Source organism: Scyliorhinus canicula, chromosome 1 (genome assembly GCF_902713615.1).
Source record: "Scyliorhinus canicula chromosome 1, sScyCan1.1, whole genome shotgun sequence".
Taxonomy (NCBI): Eukaryota; Metazoa; Chordata; class Chondrichthyes; order Carcharhiniformes; family Scyliorhinidae; genus Scyliorhinus; species Scyliorhinus canicula.
This window is the reverse complement of record NC_052146.1, coordinates 10,658,059-10,681,128: the sequence shown is the minus strand read 5'-3', so window position 1 is coordinate 10,681,128 and position 23,070 is coordinate 10,658,059. Positions and strand designations below refer to the sequence as shown.

The window sequence follows — 23,070 nt, the reverse complement described above, 5'->3', positions numbered from 1 at the left end:
AGGTGGTGCAGCGATTGGCACTGCTGCCTCACGGCTCCGAGGGTTCGATCCCAGCCCCGGGTCACCGTCTGTGTGGAGTTTGCACGTTCTCCCGTTTGCGTGGGTCTCACCCCCACAACCCAAGGATGTGCAACCAGAGGGGCTGGTTTAGCACAGGGCTAAATTGCTGGTTTTTAAAGCATATCAAGGCAGGCCAGCAGCGCGGTTCAATTCCCGTACCAGCCTCCCCGAACAGGCGCCGGAATGTGGTGACTTGGGGCTTTTCACAGTAACTTCATTTGAAGCCTACTTGTGACAATAAGTGATTTTCATTTTTCATTTTCATTTCATGTGCAGGGTAGGTGGATTGCTCCTTGATTTTGATTTTTTTTTAAGCAATGTCTGGATGTATTTATTAGAACTGATTTTTTAAAATGCTGTATAAGAAATGCAGGCTGAAATTTTATGAGTTTAAATTTTTAATGCAGTAGTAGTTAACAGAAATCTCATTGTTATGGTATAGGAGGGAGGCCACCATGTCTGCACTGACTCTCCCAACGATTATTATGTTTAGTGCCATTCCCCTGCCTTTTCCCCTACCCTCTGCATATTGTTTCTGTTCAAAATGTCATCAGATGCCCTCTTGAATGCCTCAATTGAACCTGCCTCTACCACACTTCCAGGCAGTGGATTCAGGAGCTGAACCACTCATTGTGTGAACACTTTTGTTTTCTCACATCACATTTGCTTCTTTTGCAAATCTCTTTAAATCTTTGCCATCTTGTTCTTGATCCTTTGGCAAGCATGAACAGTTTCTCGCCAATCTACTCTGTCCAGCACCATCATGATTTTGAATATCTCTATCAAAACTCTTCTCTAATCTATCCTCATAGCTCAAGTTTCTCATCCTTGGAACCATTCTTGTGAACCTCTTCTGCAGTCTCTCCAATGTGTTCACATCCTTCCAATAGTGTGCTGCCCAGAACTGTACACAATATTCATTGTGCATCAAATCAAAAACATAAGAATGTGTATTGCTGAAAAGAGACATGTTGAAGCAATGGTACAAAAAAGTCTTACACTCATCAGGGTACTTCAGAAAAATACCAGCATAAGGTGAAAACACAATTTATACTGCTTGAGAGGAGATTGTTGATTAATTGACAAATGGCTCTGGTGGAGGTGATGCATGGAGAATGAGTCAATTAAAGGTGACTGACAGATCACAGCCAAGCATTATTTGAAATTGAAACCAGGTAGCTTGATTTGACCTGGATTGGTCAAGGTGTTGTCTTGGGGAATGAATCAGCGAATGGCTGTCAGTTACTTTGTTTTGCTAAAGTGGGTGCAATGTGTGCATGTTTTCTTTCCGTCTGCAAAGAACAAAGTCCTGTGTGTTAATATATGTAGCTTCCTGTACATGCAAATGTACCACACTGCGAGTCTAAATTGGTTGTCAGCATAATTCTTAGCGCTGTGGATTATTTAGCAAATATTGTCCAATTGTCGAATCACATCTAATGTTAGGATTGTTCTTGCTGGAATTCAGAAGAATGAGGGGGGGGGGAGGAGGGAGGGGGGGGGGGGCGGGGAATCTCATAGAGACTTAGAAAATTCTAACAGGACTAGACAGGGTAGATGCAGGGAAGATGTTCCCAATGATGGGCGTGTCCAGAACCAGGGGTTGCAGTCTGAGGGTTCAGATCGGACAGAGATGAGGAGACATTTCTTCACCCAAAGAGTGTTGAGCCTGTGGAATTCATCACCACAGGAAGTAGTTGATGCTAAAACATGGAATATATTCAAAGGCGGCTAAATATTGCACTTGGGAGAATGGGATCAAAGGTTATGGGGAGAAAGCAGGATTAGGCTATTGAGTTGGATGATCAGCCATAAAGAACAATACAGCACAGGAGCAGGCCCTTCGGCCCTTCAAGCCTGCACTGATCACATGTCTTATCTAGACAAACTGCCTGTATCCTTCTGTACCCCTTTGTTCATGTAGCTATCCACATAAGTTTTAAACGTCGCAATATCCATGATCGTGATGAATGGCGGAGCTGGCTCGAAGGGCCAAAAGGCCCCTTCATGCTCCTATCTTCTATGTATCTCTGTAATGTTGGACACTGATTTGAGTTTTGTAAGCACAAGCTGGTTTGGTACAGTCTTTCCCTTGTCCATTGCGATCAGCAGCTGGGGCATGCTTTTTAAATTATTTAATGTGATGCAGACGTCACTGACATGGCCAACCTTTGTTGCCCATCCCTAATCACCTTTGAATTAAGTGGCTTGCGAGGTCATTTTAGAGGGCAGTCAAGAGTCAACCACATTACTGTGGATCTGGAGTCACATGTGGGCCATACCAGGTGAGGACGACAGATTTCCTTCTCCAAAGGACTTAGTGAACCAGATAGGTTTTTACAACAATTGATGATAGCTGACATGGTCACCATTATCGAGAGTAGCTTTCAATTCCAGATGTTTATTAATTTATTCTTTGGTATGTATGGCCTACATACCAAGCGTCACACAGGCACTGAAATGAATTCAACACATTACTAATTTGTGCGACAGGCAGAATGTCTTTTTGGCATGATGGCAGCATTCTGTCAGTGGTGAATACCACTCCTGTTGCTGCTGGATAGTAACAGTGCGAAACAAAAAGCCTGTTGCTCAAACGTTTGAGATACCTTGCTCTTCCAGGGTAATCTGAGGTAGACTGGGCACTTTTCAGGGCCAAAAGTGATGACCTCAGGTCGTTTCATGGATTTCTGTGATTATACAGCACAAAATTATCTGATTGGGTAGCCAGTATCCTGCAGGGTGTATACTGCAGGATGCCTGTGATGTGTCCTTACTTCAGCTTCAGTCTTGTATGATGAGCAAGTGGCTTGGGCCCTATTTACAAGGTGCTGATCCAATCGTGTAGCATATGAGACTGCATGAATCCCAATGCCTAGATTGACCAGTGATAGAGAACCTCCCAGCAGATCTGTCTTTTCAAACAGTATAAATTGCTGTTTCCCTGGTACTGGTATTCTTGTGAAGGGTCCTGTTGAATGCATGATAAAAAAAGTTTTTTTTTCTCAGCAATACTCGAGCTCTGTAATACCAACGGCTATTAATAAGAATGTGATAATACAAGTTTGCTAACACAACAGTAGTGACTGCACTTGGAAGTAATTGTGTGAAACACCTTGGTAGGAGTTTAGTGTGAAGTGTTGTATAACTACAAATTTCTCCCGTTTTGATATCAGGAAGATGTGGTAAATGTGCACCTTGACATGACAAATTTTCTGTGTCCTGATTTCTGCAAGTTGAGTAATACCACACATTACGCTAACATTAATTTTGCATACTATAATGTATGGGTTATTTAATCAACTGCTGGGCTAGTTGTCTACTGTTTGGTGAATAATTCTAAAAAGACTTAGAAAAGTTACAAGTTGTAGATTTGGGTGATTTAATACTCTGAAATACTCGGCAGATTTAATGTGTAGAGGAATACTGCTTTTCAAATTGTTTGTGATCTCACCAGGGCTTCAAATAAAACTAGAGAATTAAATTGTACAACTTGAATAGTCTTTAGAAATAAAAACAGGAACACAAATTTTCAAATACTTTTTCCAGTTCTTTAAAAGCTTTAACACTGAAATTACATTTGCAGGATACTTCTGAACAAATTCCTTACTGCATTAGTTTGGACTTTTTTCTCCATTGCATCAGTGGAGGTGTTAACTAATTTGTTTCAATACTCAAGACCAAAGAAAGAATGAACTAACAAATAAGCCAGTGAAGTAGAGCCACTTTCCTAATGTCGGCGTATGTGGCAGTCCGCCCATGTCCGCACAACAAGGTTGCACACACATGCCAATACAATAAAAGGCTGCATATTGCATTGAATGGCAATGGCTAGGACACTGAACCTTTGCATTGAACTTCAGGATCTTTTACATCCACTTAAGACAGCAGACTGGACGTTGATTTTGTCTCGTATCCAAAAATGTGACACCTGCAACAGTGTAGCACCACCTCAGTACTGCACTGAGGTGTTACTTCAGATTAATATAATAATCTTTTATTGTCACAAGTATGAAGTTACTGTGAAAAGCCCCTAGTTGCCACATTCCGGCACCTGTTGGGGTAAGCCCGGACAGGAATTGAACCCGCGCTGCTGCTCTTGTTCTGCATTACATACCAGTTGTCTAGCCCACTTGAGCTAAACCGGCTTCAAATAAGACTCGAGAATTAAATTGTCCAACTTGAGTAGTCTTTAGAAATAAAAACGTGAACACCAATTTTCAAATACTTTTTCCAGTTCTTTAAAAGCTTCAACACTGAAATTACATTTGCAGGATACTTCTGTACAAATTCCTTACTGCATTAGTTTGGACTTTTTTCTCCAGTGCATCAGTGGAGGTGTTGACTAATTTGTTTCAATACTGTACCAAAGAAAGAATGAACTAACAAAATAGCCAGTGAAGTACAGCCACTTTCCTAATGTAGGCGTATGTGGCAGTCGGCCCATGTCCGCACAACAAGGTTGCGCACACATGTCAATTCAATGATGTGCTCAAGTCTCTGGAGCAGGTCTTGAACAGAGAACAGATGGGAATTTAAGAATGTACTGGTTAGCGTAGTTGTGACAGCTAGGTTTTCACTGACAGTTGATAACCTTTTGGTGAAAATGATTATTTGCATTTTATTGTGTCCCTGCAGGTGGTGATCAGTAGAAGATGATGTCAAGGACTCAAGATGATGAACTCTTGTCTAATCGCAGGCGTTGATTAAGCTGAATACATTGTGATTTCCAATAATTGAGACAGTGATTCTGAAAGCTGTCTACTTTAATGAAAAGAACAATGTAGTCAGCTTAACTGAATCATCTGTAAAATTTGATTAGTACCATAACTTTCAGATAATTTACTTGGACTGGCATATGTTTAATTTCTTAATTGGGTATTTGATTAAGATATAATTTGTTCAGGACTCTTTATAGCTTAGAATTGATATTGGGTTTTGAAAGATGGAGACGTTTGGAAGTATACCACCTATGCCCAAAGAGCCACAGAATGTGGAGAATCAGCCGTGTCCCCCACCTCTTCCTCCAAGCACGCCGCCGCCTCCACCACCTCCCCTGCAAATGTCCAGTGACGCAGAAGTTATGGACGTTGGCTCTGGTGGTGATGGACTTTCAGACACTCCCGCTGGGGACTGTAACGCGTGCAGCCAAGACCAGCTTGTTACGATGGAATCCACTGTCTTTAACAATCAATTCACAACAGTATCGGGAAGCTGTCCACTGAGTCCAAGAACAGCGCGTCACGCACCAGCTGTTCCTAAGTTTGCCCCTGATATTAAGTTGCTCAAGGATGTAAAAATTAGAGTTGTCTTTACAGATAGTAGTAAAAGCAAGGATAGGCAGGTAGTTTATACTGGTGTTGAATCTGGTGAGAAAAATATTGAATTTGTCAATTGTGAGAATGGAGATTTGCATGGCACTCCTTTTGACAGTAATAGGGTAGTGGGGTCAGGGGGCGTCTGCAGTGACGGTACGGATAAGCAAGAAGTTGAAGACAATCAAGAGAAAAAAGTGGAATTTGCAGTACTCGATGAACTAGAAGACTTTACAGAAAACTTCGAAACAGATGATATTGAGGGAACAGGTTTCAAATCTGAAATGATCATTCAACAGGATCACGTCGATGAAGAAGCTCTGAGTTATTCATTTGAGGTATGTGAACAGGGTTCAAAATACTCACGTGCACACGTGACTGCACGTGGAGTTATCCTTGTGTTATATAAATGCCTTGTCTACCTTTTCCTTTTTGTCCCTTTCACCTACCTGGTGCATGTAACCTTTCTTATTAAAGATTGGCCTGTTATTAAATTGCAAAAGAGCATGCCGTCAAAATGTTGACATTTGCAGGCCATTTCGGATCAGATTTCTAATTGTTCACTCTATTTACATGCATCAGGTAATATGCATAGTATTTTGAACCCTGTGTTTTTTTCCAGCCCTTTCAGGCCAGGATACCCTGTCCACCTACATAACTTTTCAAGCTGGCAGAGTTTGAGTCAAAAGTGCAATTTATTTCAGTCACAAGGCAGACAGCTGTATTTATATTTACATACAGTTAGTGAGGGGAAAACATTTCCATTATTGGTGAACATGCAGATCGTCTTAATTTTTTTAAATGCGAAAGTATCCTTCCGTTCCAACTTCGCTTCTTTTCCTGCACCTCAGTCAGTAGAGTGGATGAACAGAAATGCAAACTGCTGCGTAGTTCTGATGCCAGTTCCTTGTCTATGAATTGGTTAGTCGGAGTTGTGTCCACCCATCTGTAGGTGTGTATGGATGAACCAACTCTGAAGACTGACCAGAGCATTAGATAAAGCTCAATACAGTGATGGCATCGAGCCTGGGCTGGAAGTTTAAACTCTGACAACGGAAGTGTGCAACAAGTATCTTTTGCATCTTTTAGTGTATTGTATGTGTTTCAATTTGAAATAACCTACCCACTTTATAAATAGCTGCAAGATCGTAAAATATATATTTTAAAAATAAATATATAGATATATATATAGTGCTTCCAAGTAATTTATTATCATGACCGACTTTAAATTTAAATGATGGCATCCCACATAATGTTTTGTAGTCATAAACTCCGTGGATAAAATACAAGCTTGTCTGTTGGCTCACCAGATTCTTCAGGTATGTTTATTAGTTTATGAAACATTTTTAAAGCAAGCACCTTTAATTGCTTCAGAAGCATTCTTTTAACTTTTTGTAGTATTAAATGCTTTAAAATTGCCCAGAAACAAATTGGGAAGACTGGAATGATCGATTCATTGTTGGTGTGCGAGCTGTAACTTTACTCCACAGAGGAATGTCAGCAGACTTTTGTTTTAGTAATATGCACTCTGTAGTTAATTGACAAGCTTAAGAAGTACGTATATATTTATTTCAGTCACCTTGTACCCCTGTTGTTAAAGGTTTTTGGAGAGCGCGGTAAATGGTCAGTATTTGTGGCCATTGTTACAAAAATCCTGCAGCTTTAGTTTAATGGAACAAAAAATATTTAAATCACACAATTATTGTGTTAATGCAGCTAAAGGGTGGCACGGTGGCACAGTGGTTAGCACTACTGCCTACGGCGCTGAGGACCCGGGTTCGAATTCCAGCCCTGGGTCTCTGTCCGTGTGGAGTTTGCACATTCTCCGCCGTGTCTGCGTGGGTCTCACCCCCACAACCCAAAGATGTGCAGGCTAGGCAGATTGGCCACGCTAAATCGCCCCTTAATTGGAAAAAAAGTAATTGGGTATTCTAAATTTATTTTTAAAGAAGTGAATGCAGCTAGAATTTAAAAAGCATTTTTTTCTTTTGAAATGACCCATTTAGAAATCTTCATACTATTATAGTGGGATGGCCTTCAATGCTGTATTTTACAGGATGATTTTGATAATGATGTTGATGCGCTCCTGGAAGCGGTGCTACCCCCTCCAAGAAAGAGGAAACGGGTAGAAGAGGAGAATACTGGTGACAGTGACCACCAGACTGATGAAGAAACTAGTGTGCAGCCAATGATGACCAAAATTAAAACTGTGTTAAAAAGTAAGTGCATTACACAACCTAACCTGGTTTTCTTCCCTTTCTTGCTGAAGTTTTTTTAAAAACGGGGACTGGACACTGCTTAAGAAAAGGCAACTCATTACCCAATTTTGCATTCGTAGTTAAGCTCGAGTGTGATATATAAAGATTTGGTGTAGGTAAAAGCTCCTGCTCTACCTCGCTCCTACCCTTTTGTGGCCATTATCTTTTTTACACAAACCCTAGTTTTTGATGCTGTCATTGTTCCTGAACTTTATTGAGATTGTGCTAATATTCAAGGGACAGAAAAAGGCCATTTAGCCCTTCAAGCCTGTTTTGTCATTCAGTGGGATCATGGCTGATCTGTGACCTAACTCATAAACCCTGTCTTTAGTTAATCAATCCCTGATTTAAAAATTAATAATTTACCTAGAATCAATGTTTGTGGAAGAGAATTCCTAAATTCTACCATTCTTTCAAGCGTAAGTGTGATTCTTAATTTCACTCCTGAATGTCCAGGCTCTCAATATTTGGGCTATGTTCCATAGACTTGATATTCCCCATCCAGCAGAACTAGTTTCTCTCTACCAATTCCCTCAACACCTTGAAAACTTTGATCAAGTTACTTAATCTTATAAATACTGAGAAATGTAAATCCGGTTTGTGTAATCTGACTTGATTTAACTCTTGGAGAAGAAGAAAGAGAGCTAGGTGGGGATGGCATGAAAGGGAGCGAGTAGCAGGCAAATAGGCTAGAAAAAGCAGGAAGTCCAGGTATCATGCTAGTAAATTCATATCTTCCAAAGCCAGTATAGCCTACCTAAATTGTAGTGCCCAGACCTGCGAGCAGTACACAAGGTGTGACATTTTAATAAGTTCATAAGATATGGGAGTAGAATTATGCCATTCGGCCCATTGAGTCTGCTTCACCATTCTTTCATGGTTGATATGTTCCTCATCTGTTACCTACAATGCTACAGACCAAGAGCTGGATTGTGGAATCAGACAGAACATCTCCTCTCTGGAACACATGACCTAGAGTGGGAGTCGGCGATTTAGCCTCCTGAGCCTAACACCCTCAATGTGATCATGGCTGATCCCATCCTGCCCTCAACTCCACTGTCCTGCCCCTTCTCCAGAACCCTTCAACCCATTACCAACTAAAAATCTATTGAACTCCTCCTTAAATTTACTCACTATCCCAGCACCCACTGCACTATGGGATAGCGAATTCCACAGATTCACAACCCTTTGGGAGAAGTAGTTTCTCCTCAAATCTGTTTTAAATTTGCCGCCTCTTATTCTAAGAGTATGACCTCTCATTTTAGAATGCCCCACGAAAGGAAGCACCTGCTCCACGTCTACTTTATCCATACCGTTTATATCTGACCCAAGTCTCTTTGGTCTCTGGCTGCTTCTGACCTTTCACCATTTAGAAAGTATCCTTTTTAAGCCCAAAGTAGATTACCTCACACTTGCCCATATTGAAATCCAGTTCCACAGTTTTACCCATTCACTGAATCTATTAGTATCTCAGTTATTTTGTGTTTTCATTTATACTACTTAAAATGCTGCCTTAATTTTGTGTCATTTATAGCTTGGATATGTGGCTCTCTATCCCATCATAAGTTGTTAATAAATACAATACACAGTTGAGGCCTAATTGGCAGATCCTTGTGGGATGCCGCAATCCTGTGAATTAGCCTTCTTGTCCATAATCCCTATTCTGTCTCCTGCCGCTCAGCCAGTCTCCTAATCAGGACAATAACTTGTCCTCAATTCCATGAACTTCCACTTCAGTTATGGTGATCGTTCACCAGAACTGAGAAAAGGTTTGCCTGAACTAAACTCGAGGTCTGTTAGTCATTTGTCTCCTAATTGTTCTGTTGGCTACGCTGTTCTCTGGTCTAAAGTTCAGTAGATGACATGGTCCCAGGTCTCTGCCAATGGGTTTTAAAAAAACATCTTAATTTTACTTTAACTCTACGATGCGTTTTCTCATCTACTTGTTGTGTCATTTGGATAGATTTGAGAAGATAAATGTTTTAACTTTATTCGGTGTTCAGCATCCATTTTGATTGTACTTATCCAGCTGCTGTTGTGTTCTGCTGGTGTTCCATTCATTCTCTCTACAGTTTGCAGAAGTTGATACAAGTTTATTCTCTGGTTGAATTTGCTTTACATTATCTCAGAAGCCTGGTTGTGGGTTTTGTTTGTGTCATTGATTTCATGGTTGTCCATTAGTTCTACAATATTTTCATCCCTGATTCTCTTTTGGTATTGTGACTTGAACTAAGATGCCTTGAGCTTTGTCTGGTGCTAAGTTTGTTTTATTCTTTATAGATCGTGGCCGTCCACCAAGTGAGCCCCTTCCTGATGGCTGGATCATGACATTCCATAATTCTGGTATTCCAGTTTACCTGCACAGGGAAACCAGGGTAGTTACTTGGTCGCGACCTTATTTCTTAGGAACTGGAAGCATCAGGGTAGGAAATAAATTAAATATTACATCTTGAAAATATTTACCTGATCCATTTCTGTTGAACACAGTAAGAAGTCTTACAACACGAGGTTAAAGTCCAACAGGTTTGTTTCAAATCACTAGCTTTCGGAGCACTGCTCCTTCCTCAGGTGAACATACCTCTTCATTCACCTGAGGAAGGAACAGTGCTCTGAAAGCTAGTGATTCGAAACAAACCTGTTGGACTTTAACCTGGTGTTGTAAGACTTCTTACTGTGCTCACCCCAGTCCAACGCCGACATCTCCACTTCATTTCTGCTGAAGGCAGTAACTTGTTTTTAAATTCATTCTTGGGACTTGGGCATACTAATCAGGCCATATTTATCGCCATAGGATGGTGATTTGGGGTCTTAATTCATGATTTTCTTTTTCTTTATTCTTTCATGGTATGTGGGCGACAATGGCAAGGCCATCATTTGTTGCTCATCTCTAATTGCCCTTGAACTGAGTGACTTGCTGGGCCATTTAGGAGCATAGTTAAGTGTCAGTCACAGTGCTGTGCGTCTGAGACCAGACCAGGTACGGTTGGCAGATTTCCTTCCCTCGAGGACGTGAGTGAACCTGGTGGGTTTTTAATGGTAGTTTATGGTCACCAATGGTGAGAATAATTTCAATTCCAGATTTCATGAATTGAATTTAAATTCCACCAGTGGGGGAGCTCATGTCAGCAGAGCGCCATCTCTGGGTTGCTAGTCCAGTGATATTATTGATGCGTCACAGCCACGGTCCATGGAGATCCCCATTGGGTCTGACTTAGAGAGTGTTGGATGAGCTGTTTTGCATCTTTGCACTTTTCTGAGAGGTTAACTGGATAACCGTTTTCAAAAATATTTAGAGTACCCAATTATTTTTTTCCAATTAAGGGGCAATTTAGCGTGGCCAATCCACCAACCCTACACATCTTTGGGTTGTGGGGGTGAGACACACGCAGACACGGGGAGAATGTGGAAACTCCACATGGACAGTGACCCGGGGTCGGGATCGAACCCGGGTCCTCGGCGCTGAGGCAGCAGTGCTAACCACTGCGCCACCGTGCCACCTTAACTGGCTAGCAGTTGATGGCTGATGTTATTCCCCTTGTGTAACTCAGGAATGCTGAGTCTATTTACATCAGAAACTCCTCTGGCTAAATTAAAGCTACGTAGGTCTTGGATTGAATCCAGGTTATTTTTGAACTTCCTATTTGGATTCTGATTCCCAGAAAACCATTGTAGAAGTATGTTTAGTTTCGTGGGCGCTATGATTTATTATCATAGATCTCCTTTATTTCTTCTCAACTCACGCTGCCAATTTATTTCTGGAAGGAATAAGCTACAGTGGTAATGTATTAATTTTGAAAGCAGTGGATTTAGTTTATGTGCAGAGTGGATTGAGGTTATTTCTAATAGGCAAGGCATAAAATCACGAACCGCATTGTCTAATTTCACACTTCAAGGTCGATTATGCTACCTGCAGTTTTGTTTTTCCAAGCTACACTCCTTAATGGAGCATTTTTTTTTCTTTCCTTCCAATTCCCCAGCCCAGTTTTGGCCTCAGCCAGGTTGATTGTGTTGTTTAATGCCGCTCTCCCTTTCATTATCTGCACTTCGCACATGATTTGCCTGTGAAAAATGCTTCTTCTGTTGCAACTTCTCTACACTGCTCTATTAGAATTTTCCATGTGATGTGCAAGAAAAACATGGCCGGGGTGACTTGGGAGTTTTATTCTTTTACTGTTCATGGAAAATGTGCAATCTGCAGGTGCCTTCCTCAATGTTGATTGCCAGGAGACATGCAATGGGAGTAGGCGCATGAGAATGGACCATCTTTCTCCCTGTGTCCTTTTTGGTACTTGTCATCGTGGTCTTGCCTTGGAGTTTCCAGGCGAATATTCCTTCCTCAATCTGCACGTTCAGCTGTTTTTTTTAACCAAGTGTCTCTTTGAAATCTTATAAGTGGATCCAAAGTTCATTTTTATATTTGTTCTGTACAGAAACATGATCCTCCACAGAGCAGCATTCCCTGTCTACACTATATGAAGATGAGAGACCAAGAAGAGAGCGAGCAGAATAAACTGGCTAGTAATGGAGAGATAACCAAAGTGACCACGAATGGAGAACTGTCTCCAGAAAATTGTGAGAACACGCCAATAGAGATAAATGAGAAACTAGACCACACTGCCACTGATCACAACTCTGTTACTAATTCAGTACCTCTCAGTAGCTCAGGTACAATATACTCTAAACCCTTAGATGACAGAGAATCCTTGAGTGGAATCATTGCAGCAGGAGCCCTTGGACAGGTGAAGGCTAAAGTAGAAGTATGCAAAGAAGAATCTATTGGTAAGATGATTCTTGATCTCATCTAAAACAGAATGATAGATGTTATTTGGATTAGGAATTTAATGTGTCCCTGCCATGGTATGGAGGTTTGCACGTGTACTGTGGTTTCTGATTTTTTTCTCTCACTTAAGTTCTCTGTGGCAAAGAAAACGTGCTGCCAGGCCTCCCCCATGGCCACCTGGGCTTCAGGTGCATCGGGGACCTAGCCACTTGAATGGTTTGTTGCATACTGCCTTTCTCTTGGCAAGTATCAAGTCCACGCTGCGCTTCCCCGTGATGGCCCAGCCAAAATTCAAAATATCTTGGTTTAAGTTTTTGAACTGTCCTGCAAATTATATTATGCAAACAATTAGAAGGCAGTTCTGTGCACTTGACATGACTATAATTGTTGGTGCTGTGGTGTGTTCTGAAATTGGTTGCCAGATCCATGCAAGTCACCACACAAAGTGAGTTATTTTGTGCCCACTGATGGGTATTGTGCTACCTGACTTGATTGTGTTAGCTGTCTGATCAGAATATAAAAACAAAACACTGGTATTTTCTAAAGAGCCATATTTAAACACGACACCTGTCTTTTGCCAAGTTACATTATTGTTTCTTGTCCGAGCAGTCTGAAGCCTACTACAAATGTTGTATTTATCACCCAGATACTCATTTTATCACCTAAAGATAGTTGTAATTCTGATTTACTATCACAGATAGCCTTTGATTAAGTAGTACAAAATGGATCTTGAGGAACCTCATATCCGTACACAATTATATTTTATCCAACTCTCCACATTTGTTACCTGGGACTGTTGGGTCTAGAAAAGCGCACGGAATGCAGATTTCTCCCGTTCATTTCTCATTTTATTATTTATGCAATTTTTAAAATCTGCAACGTTTCCAGCTATTGACGACTTTAAAAAATACCTGGAAAAACGCTTTGATTTCGAACAAGTCACTGTGAAGAAATTCCGGACCTGGGCTGAACGACGTCAGTTTAATCGGGAGATGAAGCGAAAGCAAGCAGAGGCTGAACGGCCGATTTTGCCAGCCAATCAAAAGCTCATTACACTCTCGGTCCAAGATGCACCCACGAAAAAAGGTAAAAGCAAAATGCTAATTTTCCACGAACTATTTATACAGACTGTTTAAAGCTATGCCTCCCAACATCTTTCAGAAAGTGAACTTGTACTTTGTGAATGCGTGCAAGTGATGGGTAAGTAGACCTATAACCTAAATATTAGGGTGTTGGTATTGGCAGCAGTGTTTAATTCTTGTTTAATTAATGTTTAATTTTTGTTTTTCTTCCTCAAACACCCCCAGCCCCATTTGAGTTAATGGCTGAAAATGTGCAGTTAACATACGAATTGGGAGCTGGAGTCTATCACTTGGCCCCTCGAGCCTCCCCTGGCACTCAGTGAGATCATGGCTGACCTGATTGTAACCTCAATTTCCTTTCACCCCCTTGATAATCAAGAATCTACCCAGCTCTGCCTTAAACACATTCAAATACTGTGCTTCCACCACCTTTTCAGGAAGAGCGTCCCAAAGACTCACGGCCCTCGGAGAACAAAATTCTCATCTCTCTTTATATCAGCAACCCCATACTTTTAAACAGTAACCCCCTAGTGCTAGATTCTCCCACAAGAGGAGACATCCTCCCGACAGCCATTTGGTCAGACAGGACCCCTCAGGATCTTAAAAGGTTTTGGCTAAGTTGTATTTTACTGTTCTAAACTGTGGTGGATACAAGCATAGCCTGTCCATCCTTTCCTCATAAAACACCTGCTCAATCTGGTTGTTAATCTGGTAAACCTTCTCCAAAGTGCTTCCAACGCATTTATGCCTCCTTAAGTAAGGTGACCTATACTGTGCACAGTACTCCAGCTGTGGTCTCACTAGGGCCCTGTTCAACTGAAGCATGACGCCCCTACTTTTGTATTTAATTCCCCTCACCATAAATGACAATATTCTATTAGCTTTTCTAATTACTTGCTGTAGCTTCGTGCTTTGCGATTCATGTATTAGGAACCCAAATCCCTCTGCACCTCCGAGCTGTGCAAACTCCCACCATTTAGATATTATGTTTTTTTTTTATTCTTCCAAAATGGACAATTTCCCATTTTCACACATCACACTCCATTCACCAGATCTTTGTCCACTCATTTAACCTACCTATGTCCCTCTGTAGCCTTCTTATGTTCTCTTCATAACTTTACTTTCCTATTTTTGTCATCAGCAAATTTGGCAACCATTCCTACAATCCCTTCATCCCAGTCATTTATATAAATTGTAAACCGTTGAAATCCCAGCACTGATCCCTGTGACACACCACTCATTTCATTTTGTGACCAGAATGAAAGATCCATTTATGCCCACTCTCTGCTTTCTCTTAGCCAGCAGATCTATTCATGCCAATATGTTACCCCCTATAATATGAGCTTTTATTTTTCACAGTAACCTTTGATGTGGCACTTCATCAAATGCCCTTCTGGAAATCGAAGTACAGTACATCCATCGGTTCCCCTTTATCCACAGCACATGTTACTTCAAAGAACTCCAGTAAATTGGCTAACCATGATTTCCCTTTCACAAAACCATGTTGACTCTGCCTGATTACCTTGAGCTTATCTAAGTGCCCTGTTATAACTTCTTTAATAATATCTTCTAACTTTTTCCCTGTGACAGATCTTAAACTAACTGGTCTGTTGTTTTCCTACTGTCTGTCTCACTCTCCCTTTTTGAATAATGGAGTTACATTTGCTATCTCCCAATCTAACGGAACCTTCCCCGAATCTAGGGAGTTGAGGAAAATTTAAACCAATGCACCTCGCTAGAAAATTCTTCTAAGATCCGAGGATGAAGTCCATCAGGACCCAGGCTCTTGTCAGCCCACAGCTCCAACTATTCACTCAGTACCACTTCTCTGGTGGCTGTAAGAATCTTGAGTTTCTTCTATTCCCCCGTTTATGTTGAAGACTGATGCAAAATGCCTGTTCAACCTTTGTTCCCCATTATCAATTCTCCAGATTATTTCTGTAGAAGCAATGCTCGCTTTAGACTTCTAAAAACTCTGACGATCTGTTTTTATACTTATGCCTCCTGTGTGATATTACGGGTGTGGGAGATTGGCAATGCTCCAGTGTGACTTGTCTCTTTCTGTTAAAATTGGTTTTCTATTTTACCATTGTCCAAATTGCCTATTTTGTTCTCTTTCAAATATTTGACAATTTTTTCACAAGCGTACATCTGGAACATCGTCAACCAAAATGGTTCCCTCTGAATTTGCTCCTTGTCCTATACGTGACTTGTTCTGGGTTAAGTGGCAGGCTGGATTGTGCTGATTGCTCTCGTTGGAGGACGTTCCTTGCCTCTCAAGTAACTCCTTATGGCATGGCTGTGTTTGAGGTTGCCACACTTGCAGTCACAAGAATAACTAGGAAAATGGGAAATAATTTCTTGGATAATTTTCTCCAGGGTATTCTTAAAAAGTAAGATGGATTGCTATGCTGTGTTTTGTTGCACCATAGATCATTGGGATAGATGTATCTCAATTATGGAATGAATTGTCTACATTTAGATAACTAATGGGGCCTCACGGTAGCATGGTGGTTAGCATCAATGCTTCACAGCTCCAGGGTCCCAGGTTCGATTCCCGGCTGGGTCACTGTCTGTGTGGAGTCTGCACGTCCTCCCCGTGTGTGCGTGGGTTTCCTCCGGGTGCTCCGGTTTCCTCCCACAGTCCAAAGATGTGCGGGTTAGGTGGATTGGCCATGCTAAATTGCCCGTAGTGTAAGGTTAATGGGGGGATTGTTGGGTTACGGGTATGTGGGTTTAAGTGGGGTGATCATTGCTCGGCACAACATCGAGGGCTGAAGGGCCTGTTCTGTGCTGTACTGTTCTATGTTCTATGTTCTAATAATAATTGCTTATTGTCACAAGTAGACTTCAATGAAGTTGCTGTGAAAAGCCCTGAGCGCCACATTCTGGCGCTTGTTCTGGGAGGCTGGTACAGGAATTGAACCCGCACTGCTGCCTTGTTCTGCAATGCAAGCCAGCTGTTTAGCCCTTAACTGCTTTTTTGGATGCATTTGCATAGAATAGAAGTAATTTATAGTTAATTGTGTTTATAGGTTAGCAACATGAAAGGACATATGGATGATATTTGAGAATGCACAGTGAATATATTTTGTTCTGTTTTAGATCTCCCACCTGACCGTTGCAATATTTTAATTTGAGTGAGGTAGTACAAGTATATTTTAAAATTTGTTTTGGAAGCAAGGGAGGAATTAACTGTTAGTCTGTTCTTTTCAATCAAAGACATTCCTACAGTTTCCCAGTCTGAGGGTAAGTCCAGCTGCCTCTCCAACCCTCAAGCTTTCACAATCTCTCTTGGTTTAGTCTTTATGTTCAATTTTATGGCCAGCTTTCAGCACATTGGGAAATCTAAACAATGCCATGGTGCTTTGCAAGTTCTACAATAGAGGCAATTATGCTTTTCCAATGTAGTGAGCTCTTTGGCTTCAGATTCCAGCTTAACTAGCAGCATGATTGTTTTTCTTATGATTAGCTTTCAGTCAATCTAGATATTTTAGGTTGACAGTATTAATTTGGGACAGCATCTGAATGAGCTCCCAGACTATGTTTTTCTTCAGCACTTAAAGCATCTTTCAATAACTAGTCTGTTGATTTGAAAGTATCCACCTTCAGACACTAATAACTGGCGGGAAAGTACTGTGAGGACTTGGAGGTATAGTTGTTCAGTCTATGATTGGTTAGGGGTTGGAGTTGCTTGCAGTTTGCAGGGGGCTGTGCAACGCCAGCTAATTTTTGGCAGTCCCAGTGGAGGTTAGTATCACTAAGGAAATGGGATGCAGATAACTTGATAGTTCAGAATAGTAAAGGCACGGTAGCATAGGGTTTAGCACTGTTGCTTCACAACGCCAATTCGCAGTGAGTATAAATTAATCTTACTGCTGCAAAAAGAGACAGTGTTGAAGCTTTTTGTGTTGCACTCATCAGAAATGACACAAGAATGGAGATATGGTGCCGGATTCCGGCATGGCCACTCTCTGCGAGCTCTCCCAAACAGATCCTCTTTTTACATCTCTTATCATGTACTTAATGATCTGTTAGAGCTGCTCACATAAAAATACTTTTCACCGTACCTCAATACATGTGACAATAAACAAATCTAATCCAATCCAGGGTCCCACGTTCGATTCCCGGCTTGGGTCACTGTCTGTGCGGAGTCTGCACATTCTCCCCGTGTCTAGGTGGGGTTTCTCCGGGTGCTCCAATTTCCTCCCACAAGTCCCGAAAGACGTGCTATTAGGTATTTGGGACATTCTGAATTCTCCCTCTGTGTCCCTGAACAGGCACCGGAATGTGGCAACTGGAAGATTTTCACAGTAACTTCATTGCAGTGTTAATGTAAGCTGACTTGTGACAACGATTATTATTATTATTACCAGCATAGGCAAGATGGCCTGAATGGTCTTTCTCCGCACTGAATCATTCTATGATTCTAAGCTGGACATTCTTGAACAGATGATATTTTTCTTTTATCCTTGGGGTGAAAGACAAAAAAAAAGAATAGCACCTTTCATCACCTCTGGCTCTTTGGGACATCCAATGAACTGTTTCAATTTTAGTAGCTGTTGTAATGTAGAAAATGTGGCAACCAACACAGTGGAGTGCCACAAACAGCCTTGTGATAATAACCTAATAATCTGCTTTGATTTTAATTGAGGAATGAATATTGAGCCATGGCTAAGACATCTCCATAACAGTGAATAACTTTTTAAAGACTTATTAATGGTTTATTTTGCTCCATTTTCAACAGCTGTGGTGGTAAAGGAATAAATGTTAGCCTCAAAAAAACATTAGTCTCAAAACCATTTTCTAAAATCAAAATTAAGGCCTAGAATAGTGTATGTTGAACAGGAAAACATTTTTGAAAAGGTAATTGGTTGTACACACTGAATACCAAGTACAGACAAATCTCAAAACAAAGCAACAGCTGCAAACATTTGCACATCAGAACTTTATGGAACACCCCCTTTGAATGGCTTAAAACAAGCATCTCTTGATCCATGCATTCTTTTTGGCACCTGAGGCATTGCCACCTTGCATTGTGTTGTGTTGATGACCTGCACAATTCTGTTTGCTATAGGACTGGATAGAGAAATCATGCCAGGACCACGGCTGTCAGTAGTTTGCCTCATGTCTTGATAGCCACTACCTTGAGAACTGGGTCCAGCAATGCAACTGTTCCGTTGTCCTCCTGATTCACGATGTTCCACCGTCACCTGCCTATAATCCTGGTATCTCTCTGCTATTGCCCGTCTTCCTCCATCTTTGCTATTATATCCAGCCTTACTGTTCGGTGGCCGACTTTGCATACTCTGTCCCCAAGTCCCTGGGCGTATCCGATCTCTCTCTCCCTTGAATTCCTCAAATCATGTTTAGTGGAGCCCATGCTACCACTAAGCTTCCAATCATCTGGTCTCGAAGACTTGGCCAACTGTGGTGGACTGCATGGTCCTCCACGTTCGGATGAATAATTGAGGTTTCACTCTATAGAACTATTTAATCAGTCGTTGAGTACGGGTGAACTGATTATTCCCCGATCTGAGCCATGAATCCATTTTGTAGCATTTACTTAAAGGAATATTCTAGGGAAGTGAACTTTAAACCGAAGACCATGCACTGTTAAAATAAGCAAAGCATTTCACCTGATCAGGATTGAGGGTAATTACATTTAGATTAACAAATAATAACTTCTCTGAATTATTCCTTTAATGTGAAATTAAATTTTTATTAAAAAGGAGATTCACTGATTGGTAAGTGGTAGCACTTGTTCTGAATGTCTGTCAGTGTTTCCTCTCTTCAACAATCTGGAATCTATCGTGTACGAACAGACTGCGCTCAACCAATGTTCCCCATGAGATGCATGTTTGTGAGGCCACGCAGTAATTTTAAAGGCATTGCACGGAGCAACAAATAGATTGCAAATAACAACATTTGGAGGAAACATGAGCCCATTGACAACAAAACTTAATTTCACAAGGGAAGCAATAGAGAAAGGAGTACTTTGGGATCCTCTCCTGTCGCCCAACAGTACAAATATGGATGCATTCCTTGATCCAGGCACCTCAGGCCTTGGTGTGAAGGAGAATCGGGGAGTTTGTTACTCTTGACAGTTCTGCTCGAAGACAGTTTCCAAAGGTCTGCAGTATTGGTTTAGACCCTTAAAGGATATTTAATGTTGATGATGTTTGACAATTGACAACATCCCTGGGCACTTTATTCTTTTAATTAGGAGGTGCTGAGTGCTTGACTTCCATAGCTGTCGAAAAATAGAAATGTGATCTGTAAATCCAGAACATCTAATGTTGCTAGGAATGAATAGAAAAGTAGCAATTTTGGTGATTCTAATGTCTCACATTATCTTCCTATTGGATTGGATTTGTTTATTGCCATGGGTACCGAGGTACAGTGAAAAGTATTTTTCTGCGAGCAGCTCAAACAGATCATTAAGTACATTAAAATAAAAAGAAAATACATAATAGGGCAACACAAGGTACACAATGTAACTACATAGACAGCGGCATCGGGTGAAGCATACAGAGGTGTAGTATTAATCAGTTCAGTCCAGAAGAGGGTCGTTTAGGAGTCAGGTGAAAGCAGGGAAGAAGTTTTTGAATCTGTTTGTCAGTGTTCTCAAAGTTAATTGATGAGGGAAAGGCTGTAGATGTCATATACATGGACTTTAGTAAGGCGTTTGATAATGTTTCCCATGGCAGGTTGATGGCAAAAGTGAAGTCGTATGGGGTTCAGGGTGTACTAGCTAGATGGATAAAGAACTGGCTGGGCAACAGGAGACAGAGAGCAGTGGTGGAAGGGAGTGTCTCAAAATGGAGAAGGGTGACTAGTGGTGTTCCACAGGGATCCGTGCTCGGACCACTGTTGTTTGTGATATACATAAATGATCTGGACAAAGGTATAGGTGGTCTGATTAGCAAGTTTGCAGATGATACTAAGATTGGTGGAGTTGCAGATAGTGAGGGGGACTGTCAGAGAATACAACAAAATATAGATAAATTGGAGAGTTGGGCAGAGAAATAGCAGATGGTGTTCAATCCAGGCAAATGCAAGGTGATGCATTTTGGAAGATCAAATTCAAGAGCGGACTATATGGTCAATGGAAGGGTCCTGGGGAAAATTGACGTACAGAGAGATCTGGGAGTTCAGGTCCATTGTACCCTGAAGGTGGCAACGCAGGTTGATAGAGTGGTCAAGAAGGCATACAGCATGCTTGCCTTCATCGGACGGGGTATTGAGTACAAGAGTAGGCAGGTCATGTTACAGTTGTATAGGACTTTGGTTAGGCCACATTTGGAATACTGCGTGCAGTTCTGGTCGCCACATTACCAGAAGGATGTGGATGCTTTGGAGAGGGTGCAGAGGAGGTTCACCAGGATGTTGCCTGGTATGGAGGGTGCTAGCTATGAAGAAAGGTTGAGTAGATTAGGATTGTTTTCGTTGGAAAGACGGAGGTTGAGGGGGGACCTGATTGAGGTATACAAAATTATGAGAGGTATGGACAGGGTGGATAGCAACAAGCTTTTTCCAAGAGTGGGGGTGTCAGTTACAAGGGGTCATGATTTCAAGGTGAGAGGGGGAAAGTTTAAGGGAGATGTGCGTGGAAAGGTTTTTATGCAGAGGGTGGTGGGTGCCTGGAACGCTTTACCAGCGGAGGTGGTAGAGGCGGGTACGATAGCATCATTTAAGAGGCATATAGACAGGTATATGAACGGGCGGCAACAGAGGGAAGTAGACTTTGGAAAATAGGAGACCGGTTTAGATAAAGGATCTGGATCGGTGCAGGCTGGGAGGGCCGAAGGGCCTGCTCCTGTGCTGTAATTTTCTTTGTTCTTTGTTCTTTTGTATCTCCTGCCCGATGGAAGAAGTTGGAAGAGTGAGTAAGCCGGGTGGGAGGGGTCTTTGATTATGCTGCCCCCTTTCCCCAGGCAGCGGGAGGTGTAGATGGAGTCAATGGATGGGAGGCAGATTTGTGTGATGGACTGGGCTGTGTTCACGACTCTCTGAAGTTTCTTGCGCTCTTGAGACGAGCAGTTGCCATACCAGGCTGTGATGCAGCCAGATAGGATGCTTTCTGTGGTGCATCTGTAAAGGTTGGTAAGGGTTAATGTGGACATGCCGAATTTCCTTAGTTTCCTGAGGAAGTATAGGCGCTGTTGTGCATTCTTGGTGGTAGTGTCGACGTGGGTGGACCAGGACAGATTTTTGGAGATGTGCACCCCTAGGAGTTTAAAGCTGTTAACAATCTCCACCTTGGCCCTGTTGATGCTGACAGGGGTGTGTACAGTACATTGCTTCCTGAAGTCAACGACCAGCTCTTTAGTTTTGCTGGCATTGAAGTTGTGAAGTTGGTTCTTGTTTTTATTTTATTGTAGCCTTTCAAGGAATGTATCATTCACAGTGGGGTGAAGACTTTCTGTTTGCTGAAAAGACTGTTTCAAAAGTCCACATCAGACCCCGATTGTTATTTCTACAATATATACTCTGGCTGGACATTTAAGAACATAAGATTACTTGGCCCATGAAGCAAAAGACAAGGCTGAAGCGTTTGCTACTACATCAGCAAGAACTGCGAGTGGCACTTTGCCAGATCCAGAGGTCCAAACAGTGACAAAATCTAGTATTCGGCCAAATCCATTTGCACTACACAATACCAAGAAATGGCTGATTGTCTCAGTTACAACAAAAGTTGAGAGTCTTGGCCAACAGCCCAGTAGAAGATGTGCTCCAGAATGAGCTATGCCTTGACCCAGGCTGTTCAGATACAGCTACATCATTGACACTTACTTTTTTAAAATAAATTTAGAATACCCAATTCTTTTTTTCCCAATTAAGGGGCAATTTAGCATGGCCAATCCACCTAGCCTGCACATCTTTGGGTTGTGGGGGTGAAACCCACGCAAACACGGGGAGAATGTGCAAACTCCACTCGGACAGTGACCCAGAGCCGGGATTGAACCTGGGACCTTGGCGCCGCGAGGCAGCAGGACTAACCCACTGCGCCACCGTGCTGCCCTCATTGACACTTACTTGACAACATGGACGTTTGTCCAGGTTTGTCTTGTCCATCAAAAGCAGCAAAAATCTAATTGTCTAATGACAGTCCCATCAATCTTCTCTCACTTATTGATGAACGCAGTAAGAAGTCTTACAACACCAATTGTCCAACAGAGTCCAACATGTTTGTTTCAAACACTAGCTTTCTGAGCACTGCTCCTTCCTCAGGTGAATGAAGAGGTAGGTTCCAGAAACACACACATTGACAAAATCAAAGATGCAAAACGATACTTAGAATGCGAGCATTTGCAGGTAATTAAGTCTTTACAGATCCAGAGAGAGGGGTACCCCCAGGTTAAAGAGGTGTGAATTATCTCAAACCAGGAGAGTTGGTAGGATTTCACAAGCCCAGGCCAGATGGTGGGGAGTGAATGTAATGCGACATGAATCCAAGGTCCCGGTTGAGGCCCTACTCGTGTGCGGAACTTGGCTACAGGTTTCTGCTCGGTGATTCTGCGTTGTCGTGTGTCCTGAAGGCTGCCTTGGAGAACGCTTACCCAAAGATCAGA

The 23,070-nt window shown here is 41.8% G+C and overlaps 1 protein-coding gene across 2 annotated transcripts in view; it reads left to right on the top strand.

Moving 5' to 3' along the window:
- dgcr8 (DGCR8 microprocessor complex subunit) overlaps positions 1 to 23,070 on the top strand; it is a 77,591-nt gene that overhangs the window by 676 nt on the left and 53,845 nt on the right. Inside the window, exons 2-6 of one of the 2 annotated variants that reach the window (XM_038808464.1) lie at positions 4,699 to 5,713; positions 7,432 to 7,594; positions 9,914 to 10,056; positions 12,064 to 12,412; positions 13,302 to 13,499. In XM_038808464.1, the coding sequence (XP_038664392.1) occupies positions 5,006 to 5,713; positions 7,432 to 7,594; positions 9,914 to 10,056; positions 12,064 to 12,412; positions 13,302 to 13,499 (1,561 nt within the window). In that variant the 5' untranslated portion in view covers positions 4,699 to 5,005. Of the gene's footprint in view, positions 1 to 4,698; positions 5,714 to 5,919; positions 6,695 to 7,431; positions 7,595 to 9,913; positions 10,057 to 12,063; positions 12,413 to 13,301; positions 13,500 to 23,070 lie in introns of those variants that run through there. The other variant, XM_038808527.1, reaches the window with a different exon arrangement.